The 11,039-nt window shown below is 45.1% G+C and overlaps 1 protein-coding gene across 6 annotated transcripts in view; it reads right to left on the reverse strand.

Annotated features, from left to right (window-relative positions):
- ENAH (ENAH actin regulator) overlaps positions 1-10,511 on the reverse strand; it is an 88,037-nt gene extending 77,526 nt beyond the window's left edge. For 2 of the 6 annotated variants that reach the window (XM_052695935.1, XM_052695925.1), the window contains exon 1: positions 10,265-10,498. In XM_052695935.1, coding sequence (XP_052551895.1) covers positions 10,265-10,269 — 5 coding nt within the window. In that variant the 5' untranslated portion in view covers positions 10,270-10,498. Of the gene's footprint in view, positions 1-10,264 lie in introns of all 6 variants that reach the window. The other 4 variants (XM_052695897.1, XM_052695905.1, XM_052695915.1 and 1 more) reach the window with 4 other exon arrangements.
- Between the last annotated feature and the right edge of the window lie 528 nt (positions 10,512-11,039).

An 11,039-nucleotide genomic window follows, 5' to 3' on the forward strand; every position in this document is an offset into this window, starting at 1 on the left:
CTATATACAACAACAAAAGCTCTCAAGTTCTAGAAGAGAAGCCTACAGCTTTATTTCCAAATAGTTTTGCTTCATTTTGCTCATGGGGTTTTTGTTTGTTGCGGGACTGGTTTTAAGAAGAAAATGAACTCAGACTAAGGCCTGCTATGAATTTTGAAGCAAAACTTGTGTGCAACATCTCTAAATTGTGCTCCTCCTCGATGTTTTGGATAAGATGATATGAATTGCATAAAATCTTTTCCCCCTAAAAGTGGGAAAATTGAGATCACTGATCTGGCTGGGGAACAGACACCTCACAAGGAATATTAAAACATGGAATAACAATTTCCTCTGGTATTTTGGTGGTGGCGGTAGGTTTTGCTTCCTTGAAAAAACCTTCCTCATTCCCAGAAAGGCCCCGGTGTTCCCCTGAGTTACAAACCGAACTGCAGACATAGGTGGAACTCAGCTCAACGCTGAAGAGACAAATGCAAGAGTTCAAATACATGGATGCAGACAGGACACAAATAAATCATCCAAACTGAAAGGATTCCTAGAAGTTACACTAACAGTGCAGTCTTCATCCTAACATCACTTACAAAGTACGTGCAATTTACCTAGAAGTTCAGGAGAAATAAGGCCTCCAGGCCTAAACAGCATAAAACATGCCATTAACAAACAAGCTTATACACCCTCCACAGTTCATAACAGCTAAGGACTTCTCATACAATGCCACCAACAGGGCAAAAATAAAATCCTACTATTAATCATTATTAACCATGAAGTAAGTCCTAAGATCCAGTCCTTGCAACACAATCTACTTCTTTTTACCTGTAACCCACAGATTTACCTGCATGCCGTCACACTGGTGACCACAGCTGCAATGCCATCTTTACTTCCTTTATGCAGACATAGTGCTTGCACAGATATTGGAAACCCAAATGACAATTAAATAGGGTCCTACAGATGCTTACTTGCTTTTCACATTTTTAGCTAAGAACTTTACTAGATACTGCTATGAAGTTTCACATCATAATCATGAGCTACCCATAAAAAACAACAAAGAGCACAGTGCTATCTACCTGTATTTACAACCTTCCTGCAAGAACCCCTGCAGTACAAGATCTCTACATGCTGTCTCCAAAGACCTGAGCAAGTTTCCCAAGAACTGAGCACTTGAATGTCTGGGTCCCACTGCTCATCAACCTAGCAGTCGACCTATTAAAAGATACTGCTCTCCTCATAAAACCTTTTGTCTTGTTTATACACTCAGAGCAACACAGCTACAGCAACAGTACTCAACCTGCAAAACAACCTCTGTGTTTATCTTACTGCCATCTGTTTGCAGATGATCTATTGCTGGAAACAGCAGCAGCACTGTTTTATCACTGAAGAACTGTAGAGCAAGTACAAAATGTAAATGCTGGTTACTCCTTTTCAAAGCTGCCTTTAGAGTATACCAACCAAGAAGGCCAAGACACTGTTTTCTTCCAAACTCTATAAAAGGACTAGTCTAAGATATTGGCAAAATACACAGTGAAATCCCAGAAAACAAGAGTAGAAACTCCCTCAACTTATAGCATAGGTCTAAGGTCAGATGTAAGGTCCAGCAGCAACAGCTCTTGGAGTAATTCATATATGAAGCAGTTAACTGAGTTGGTCACTAAAGGCTACTGGATTCACCATGCTGTACTGTGGAAAGCAGAAGGAGCAATGGCACTGCCTCACAACATACCACAGAATCTTGAAATTGCAAAACATATTTTTTATGTACCACATGTTTTTTCTTCTTCCTAAATCTTAGCTCAAAATATCAAAATTTTCATTTAAAACCCACTACTGCATTTCCAGTCAGTAGCTAAAAATCTAACCAGGCCACTGAAGGTGCCCAAAGTGCTAGATACATCTTCTGCTGTATTTTATTAGCAGTAACTTATTGTGCTCCAGTCATTCATCTGTTCTTCCTTCTACTCCTGCTTAGACATAGATTCACAGCTATCTTTTCAAGGTTAACCTCCTAATGTCCTTCTTCAGCCTTCCACTAGCCAGAAGAGCAGTGAACTGGACAGGCCTTTCATGTCCTCAGAGGTCCCTCAGCCAGGCTGCAATCAAGAGAAGAGCAGTGACTGCCAAGCAGCGCCTACTGCATTCATTCCTTCTTCATTTCAGACCACATGGTTTGTATTTGAGTAGTAAGGCAGGTCTGTCTTTACAGCACATTTCTTGCACAAACACCAAATGGAAATCCAAAGTATCATTTGCTTCCTGCACCATTCTCACATTCAGCTCATTTCAATGATTTGACCAAGTGCATCGGTGTGCAACGCTAAGCTAAAATTGGATATGATAATTGTTTCTTAAGTTCCCAATGTTAGTTCAAATTTTCTGGGAATATTTGGGAATATCTGGGAATATTCGCAGGAATATTGCGAGAGAAAAGAAAACCTCCAAACTTAATTGCCAATAACTGATCAGTATTTTCACTAGAGAAGTAGACAACCATGACCAAACTATTCATGCCCCAATCTAAGTAAGTTTACTGATTGGACTTAAGCATGCAAAAGCTGCAGGGGTCAGCAGCAATCACCTTCCTATCAGTGCTGTCATTCACTACTTTATTATCTCTGCCATAACAAGGTTCATATGGACTAGCTTTCACTGCTCTGTAAGCCCAGCCAGACCATTTATTTCAGACAATGGATAACAGTGTTCATTTTGAAACTATAACGTTCATTTTTACTTAATCTACAGTACCTAACTGCAGTTTTCTAAAAAGAAAATATGCTTCACAAATGCATTTAACTGCAAGTCTTCTAGTAAAGTTTCACTGTGTTCCATTTTAAGTTCAAATTCAAGAAGTTTAAAAGAAAAAACAAAACACTGCTCCACTAACTTCAACTGAGTATTTTTATAGAAGAGTCAGCATTGTTTAATGGACTCTAGTTTGCTGAAGGATTGTATACTCTCCTGCAGATATTTCAGGTCTTCAACACAGAAGAGAAAACAAAAATGTACACGTCACTATGCATTGTTTATAAAAGACTCAGCTTTTAAGAGAAAGCAAGAAGGAGAAAGGCTTTTGTTAAATAAGAAAGCAGACCATGAAAAAAAGTTTTCAGAACAAGTAAAGGTGTATATTCTGCATCGTAAGCATCACTGACATGAACATCACCAGCAGCTAGAATAGAAATCCTAGTCTAGAGTTGGAAGCTCAGTACCTTAAAAAGGCCTGTTCTTTCAAAACAGTCAAGAGCAAGCAATTTAAAGAAGCAACACTACTAGGTTAAAGGCTCCAAATGACTCCAAGCATACAATAAGTCAGATTTGCAAAGAGTCACTCAGAAATGTGAATGTAACCTAAAAACACCAAGCATCTCTTCCACCAATGCCAGTAATTAATACCACTAACAAGCAGTATTGGAAGTTCAGTTGGAAATGCACAAAACACAACAGAATCTTAATCATCGTCCCATGTAGTATTTGCGTTTTTGATGCCACACAATAAGAACCACAAAACTTAAATGGAAGTCTCCACAAATACACAATACGAGTAGATTGCACCAGTGTGTAGAAACACTGGTCTACAGAACTGAAATACAAAAGCATTTACCAGTAGCTCAAGTGTGATGACACCAAGATAAAACACTCCTGTAACTACATGACCTCCAAAGCATTTCAGTTACAAACCTGTTGTTTACGTACAGTAACCTGCAATCAAGTGAGGGACGACAGCAGTACATGGCCTAAAGAAATCTAAGTATTAAACTGTACTTCAGGATACTGCTTAAAGAACACAGACTGAAATTGATTTTTAGAAAGAAAACTTTGTTAGCTGCTATAAAACTGCAATTAAGGTATAACAAAGGCGTCAGCAATAACAATTACTCTTGTAATTATACTACTCTGTTGAATCCAGCTTTTAAACTACTACTTTCTTAAAGTAGGTGGCTAGTACACTGAGAACATAAAGCCAGCAAAGCTCACCTTCTTTATGTAATTGGCAATAAGCACAGATCACTTTGCAGTCTGAAACCAAAAAGAGGTTCCTATTTGTGAACAACAGAAGAACCAGAGAATGTTTGAAACAAAATCCTCCAATTTTGTTTGTGCTGCAAACAGGGAGCTGGGAGTTATTTCTGGCAGTACGTCAGCCCAACAAAATAACATTTTTGTATCACTCTCCAGAGGGCAGTTTCCACTTCCCTCCCCCATACTCCACCGGGTATCAGCCCCTTTACCATCATTTGAAAAGCAAAAATGTGAACAAACCAAGTAAGAAAACAAAAGCCACAGCACCAGTCCACAAACTTCACAGAGAAGCATCCTGGTTTGGGACTGGACTGCAGCAATAAGCAAACTTTGCCTGGAGGATGCTCAATACACGACACTAAGAGCAGATTTTTTTGGCCTGAATATTGATCATGCAGTTTGTTCGTTGTTGCTGTTGGGTTATTTCATTTGTTTGTCTCCATAAAGTTAACCCTGTCTATAGATTACTCATGGAGGGCAATGGGACCTTACATCAGCTCCTTGCACTGACTCATGCACTGATTCCCAAGACGTACTTAAAACTAGCAGTTCCACAGGAAAATCCCAAGCAAAGCAAGCTGACAAGCAATCTAATGTCCACAGAATGGTAAGGTTCAGAGCAGTGGGTGCACGACGCTGTCAGAAGGCAACACGCAGGATTTTCACTTCTCTTGAGGAACTCTGGTTCATTGAGAAACAGCTAGAGGAAAGGAAAGCTTGTAACCACTGACACTGGGCAGGGGAGTTACCAATTATCAGAATGATTAATTAGAACTATCTGAAATAAAACTGAGCATTTTCATCTATAGCATGCGTTGGCATAATGCATTTTAAAACAAAGCAAAACTGAGTTCATTACTGAGATACACATTTTTATTCTTTAAGTTAGAAAATGTGACAGTAAAAATAAAGCGTTGCAGTCCTTTCTATCAGGGGAAAAAAAAGATTCTGTATGCCACTGAACAAAAATAGAGCTACACAAAACTAGCTGTTCTCCAGATTTGAGAGCATGCAGGAAACAAAGGCAAGGAGGAACACTGGGGACCCACCAGTGGATCTCATCTCAACAGTGCCAGACAGCAGCGAGGCTGCGGCCCCATGTTAGTCCCAGGGCAGATGCCAGCAGCCCAAGAATACAACAGTGCTGTACAATTCACAAGGATTGGCAGGGAAAGGAAGGGTTGAGTGTTTAAGTGAGGTAGGCATCAGCAAAAATTACTCAAATATATTGAGGGTCCTCAAGGCTTGTAAGATTTCTGTCTCTGCTACATTCACTTTTAACTACCATGGAAAAAACAAACTTTTTTCCCCTTCAACATAAAAAGATTGTATCTTTTGCATTCTCTTGGTACTAAAGCACTCTTAAAACCGAAACCTGTCTGGCTGCTCAGAGAGCTGGCACACATATTTCTACCCGCTGAGTGGAAGCAGGCATGAACTGTCAAGAGCAATTCCTGAAGAAAGGTCACAGTAAAGAAGAGAATAATATCAGTTTCAGAAAATACATTTGCTCTCTAATAATGAAAGCAAATGACTCTACCTAGCAGCTCAATAACCTGCTCCTACAATAGTTCTGCGTGAACTCTGCTGGCACGGCAAGAAGCTCTCCTCATTACTAAGTACTTCCAACCCTATGTTTAACTCAGGGCAGAGATACGTCACTTTGGGTTTAAGTGTGTTAGGAAGGCATTCACTGAAACAGGTGCTGAAACGGTAATAATTCCTTGTATGGAAGCATAGAAGAAAGGCTTCCATGCAGCAGCAGCCTGAAGTAGGAACCAAGCAACCTGGTCTCCTCTAAGAACCAAGACGAAGCCCTGAATGAGAGTCAAGACAAGACTTGTGTCTATTTCCTTCTAGAGAGCATTCCCGAGTTCTACATACTGCCAAGACCACTCCTACTTTTCACAGGCTGACAACATAATTGGTAAGATGGTCATAAATAGCTTTTTCAAGGACAAAAATTGTATTCTGATCCTGACGCATCTTCCATTCACACACAGTAATCTTTTAAAGACTTTTACTATCAAACTAATTCACTGAACTCGATCCATAGACCTTGAGGGCAAAAACAATTGTCATCTTCCGTACCAGGTAGGCAGAAACAACCAGTCCAAAAATGACTTTCTATTGTCACCAATAAAGTGCTAGCTAACGTCTGCACGTCTATCAGACAGATGACTCACTCCATCTGGTAGTTTACTTGAGAACAAGGAAAGAAACCTGAATTCTCTGACCCACCTGAAACAAACTGCCTACACCTCCAATTTTGTTCTTGAGACACGAGCAATTTTAGGATCTGTACTGGTTGCAGTTGTGTGTGCCCAACCTCAATTAACTGCATGCTTATGCTTCCAACTTTCTGTCACGTATTTCTGAAGTAAACTAAGCCTTCTACTTCAAATACACTATTTGTGCAAGCACCAAAGCTACAGCAAAGGCAACATTCCAAAGTATGACCCCACGTTGAGATGTGGAGCATTCAAATTGATGGCTTCTGGTATTTTACCTTAAGTCACAGCAGTTGCTGTGAGAGACTGAACGACATACTACCGTCACCACCAATACTGTGCTGCTGCATGCTTGCTTTTCAAAAGCCCCATGAAATGTACATGGGATTCTTGAAGAATTCCCAGCTCTAATGGAGGAACATGTTCTGTGACTTCTGCCATGCGCTCTCGCTCATATATTAATGATACTGAGTACGGTATCAGACATCTTAGCACAACACTTAAAGCATAATGAAGGCTTACTAACCCAGGCACTAAATAGGCTGACTTTTAAATAACATTAATTATATCCTAGAGCAACATACTTCAGCAGAAAAGCTACTCGATGCGAGGAGAAATTTTAATATGAAAGCCCACAAATTTAACTTCTTATTTTGAAAACACAAGTGAGGATACGACATGATTTTCTAGAAAGAAAAAAAATCTGCAGTAATTTAGCTGCTTGCCCTATCTAAATATAGAGTGAACATTCACACTCACAATACGCATAATAGCCCATCGTAAACACAAATGAACATACAGAGCTCTGGAAATACTCAAATTTAAAGTTCCAAACAAAAAATGCTGTTTCTTTCCCAGTTCCTGAAACTTGGGTAATGAAACCAGATTAAACAGTCTGCTTTCTGACTAGCACACTAATGAAAAACAATTCTTTCCCACACAAAGAAATGGATGTGGAAACCCCAAGAGAAAGCTGTACAGTTTGATTAAAAAAAAAGTCAGCATCTTGGAAAGCTCATTTATTTTTATTGGAGTTAGCATACAAAATGAGCGAGATGCCAAACAACGCGAGAGCATTTTTAAAAGCATTCAGTTAGCCTCCACAGTAGAATCCCAATTCTACACCATTTTGTTCATCAGCTTCCGTAATACAGACTTCCACACATCTTTCAATGTCATCTTGTTTACAGATGAGCTTCTTGTATAAATATGATGGGAAGCTGCGTTATTATTAGAACCAGGGCACAAAATTCTGCTGTTGCTTATATTTTAACTACTTTTTCCCCCATCACTGCAACCCAGCTGGCTCAAAAGTGAAACCTCACCAAACATAACTATTCCTGGATACCTATTATAAGTGCATTCAGGAAACTACTTTTAGGGCAGTACTCAGTCAGCTAACTACAATACATTAAGAGGAACATTTTTGTATTGATTTTTGTAGTAACAAAAACCAACTGTTTACTCAAAGCCAGGGGGGGCTGCTAGTCAAGTTATGTCCCAAAGCAAGTAACTTCGTATCCAGTTCTTCATCTCTTAACTGGAATACTAATATTAAAAGTCTGTCAGCAACCAAAAGCTCCAACAGATACTGCCCAAAGAGCATTTAATTTTAAATCAGATATAAAACAGGCTACCACAGGAATTCCTCTGGTCAACTTGTGCTGATGCATGTTTGCGTCCTACTGAATTGCTGGTTATTTTATACAACGAAGATGCTTCCACAACCACATTTAGTTTGATCTAACACAAGGAAAACTAGTTTGCTCTTTGGTAACTGATCACCTGAGCAACCCAGACAAGATGCGAAATCCCAACATGAAGTCATCGTAATTATTTCAGGCTTGAGATGACTTGAAGATTAGGCCCTCACTCATGTAAGTGCCAAAGAACATAACAGAAACAGAAGTTACGGGGTGAGGCAGGGAGGGCTGCAGCTCACCTCAGGATTACTTCTGGTACTTATTTCTGTGTTAACTGTAGCACCAAATGCATACTTACCTACAGAACAGCAAAAGCAGAACGCAGTTTATGCAATTCAGGAAACCATCAACATCATGTAAAAATCTACTTTCAGCAATACCTACAAATATAGAAACTATATCTGAAGCACTGGTTGCTTTTCCTATTCACTCTCTCACTCCTTCCCATCAGGACTTACCTTGACCAGCAAATACCCATTAAAACACGTTGCCCAAGCGTAGCAGGGTGTGCACCTTTTGGTTTGAACATGTTTCAGAAATACAGCGTCAATCCTAGTCTAAACAAGTCCAAAGGGAGAGTGTGCACTGAAAGCCTGCCATCGTACTGGAGTTGGAGCAATTAAACAAAACCAAGACAATTTAATAGTGCCTCTATAGAGAGAAAACATTGCTTTAACCACACCATTTTCTCAGCTTGTGCAGTTTAATTGGTACGGCTTGCTTTTTTTTTTTTTTTTTTTTTTTTTTTAAAAAAAAGCAGCCCTGCAATCAAGCCTTTGAAGTCAGATTTTTCCAAAACACCCAATGACAGCTCAGCGTGTCCATTCAACACCTAACCTTGTTTCCGTCTCACCAGCTTCACCTTCTGCACTCAGGAGCAGGTAGAAAGGCACAACAGGTTCATATATGAACATTAACTAACAGCTTGAAGTCAACCACTCCAACACCTAAATAAGCAACCTAAGGGTAGGTTCAACCTCGGCACTTCCCGGTTGCACCGGTTAAGAGAAATATTTGCGCTGCCTCTGAGCTGGCAGAGGTCCTGAGGCAGACGCTTCAGAACACTGTGCACAGTGCTGCACATTCAGCGCACCGTGCTGGGACAGCTTCCCTTGCTCCATACCAACCATGCTTTGCCATCATTGAAGCCGGGTTTACATGAGGCCCTCTCCAAAGGTTTATGGCAACCTTGGTGTAAGCCTGCACTAAGGGCTGCCCAAGGAAGTCAGGAGCACCCCCTGTTTGAAGGGTCTGGTCGTGAGCTGTGAGCTCAAGTTGTAACTTCGTGCTTGCGGGGCATCCCACTTTTACAGAGTGACGCAGACGGGTGAAAATAAATCAGCACAACGTGAAACGAGAGTGAAAGGAGCATGCAAATGCTTACGGCTAACAAAGAGAGCTAGAGGGAAATACAGGAATGCATTTTCCAACAGAACAGCAGGGACAAACCGCGTCCTGAACTGCTTTCAGCTGCAGGGCTACCGCTTGCATAGAAGGCACACGGGGGAAAGGAAAAAAAAAACAAACCTTGAAGTTCAGAACCGTAATTGGGATTTCGCGCGAACGGGCGCGGAGCCGCAGCAGAGGCATCGGCCCGTTCTCACCCTGCGGACCTCTCCGCACTCGGAGGGGCCTCCGGCCTCCGCAGCACAAAGCGGGTGGAAGCCCCAGGGGGCCGCAGGGCAGCCGGGGCCGGGGCCCGCGCCGCACGCCGGCTGCTCCTCACCGGTGCCGCCCCGATCCGACGAAAGGACGACGAAAACGGTAGGAGGAACGGGGCGGGAGCGCCGCGGGGACAAATGAATGGGGCGCACGGAGCCGGGTCCCGTGTGGGAGCGGGCAGCCCCCGCCCGGCGCTGTTTACATCGCGGATCCCCCGAGGGGGGATTCCCCCTCCCCGCCGCCCGCTTCGTATCGATCTCACAGGGAGCAGCCCAGCTGCTGCAATGCAACACACGCCGGGAAGGGGCAGAGAAAGGAGGGGGGGAAAGAAGAAAAAAAAAAAAAAAAAAAAAAAAAAAAACGAAGAAGAAGAATGGAGAAAGAAAGGCGCTGGGCCGCCGTGCGGGCACACCTCCGCCGCGGGAAGGGGCTCCCCGGCCGCACTCCGCCCGGCCCCGCCGCCGCCCCCAGGCCCCTCAACTTCGCCGCCGCGGGGGCCGGGGCCGCCCCTCCCCCTCCGCCGCCGCTAACAATGGGCCCCTCCCCCGCGGGGCTCCCCTCGGCCCGCCGCCCTCCCCCCGCCCCAGCCCCCCTCCCCAGCACCGCGCCGGCCGCCGCGCAGGGGGCCCCGCCGCCCCCCGCCCTGCCCCGGCCCCTCACCTCATGGTGCCGCCCGGCGCCGGGAGCCGCTCCCGCTGCCTCGTTCAGCTCCGCGCTCTCCCCCGCCCTGCCGCGCTCTCTCCTCTCCTCTCCGCTCCGCTCGCCGCCGCTCCGCGGGGCCCGGCGCCTCAACGGACAGCGAGAGCTCCGGCAGCCGGCACCTTCCGCCCTCCCGCCTGTCTCCGCCGCTCCCTCCGCCGCCGGGCCGGGCCAGACCACCGCGGGGCGCCGGGGGTGGGAGGGGACGGAGAGGTGGGGGAAAGGGGCGGAGAGGAGCGAACCAACGCGCGGGAAGGGCGGGGGGAGGTGGGGAGGAGGGCGGGAGCGCAGGGGAGGCCGGAGACACCGGCGGGGCCGCGGGAGGGCGGGGCGAGGGCGGGCACGCCCACCCCGTGAGGGGCGCCGGTACCGGGGGTGCGCGCCTCGTATCGCCGGGGGTCGCGGGGAGTGCGCCCAGGTGAGGGGCTGGGGGCCTTGTCCGGAGGCTGGCCCTGCGCCGCCTGTGGTCTGCGCCCACGGCACCAAAGGTGCCCCGGGCCCAGCACTGCCGCCAGGAGAGGGGAGGGCTTGTCCCGCTCCTCTCCGCGCTGAGGTGCCTCACCTCCTGCACTGGGTGCAGGCTGCGTGCCGCAACATCAAACATAGTTGTGTTACAGGGCATCCAGAAGAGGGCAACAAAGATGGGGAAGGGTCTGAAGGCGACGTGTGTGAGGCCCCTGGGTTTGCTCGGCCCAGAGCAGAGGAGCTGAGGGGAGGCCTCATGGCGGCTGCAGCT

Source organism: Tympanuchus pallidicinctus, unplaced genomic scaffold, assembly GCF_026119805.1.
Source record: "Tympanuchus pallidicinctus isolate F22 unplaced genomic scaffold, pur_lepc_1.0 scaffold1, whole genome shotgun sequence".
Lineage (NCBI taxonomy): Eukaryota > Metazoa > Chordata > Aves > Galliformes > Phasianidae > Tympanuchus > Tympanuchus pallidicinctus.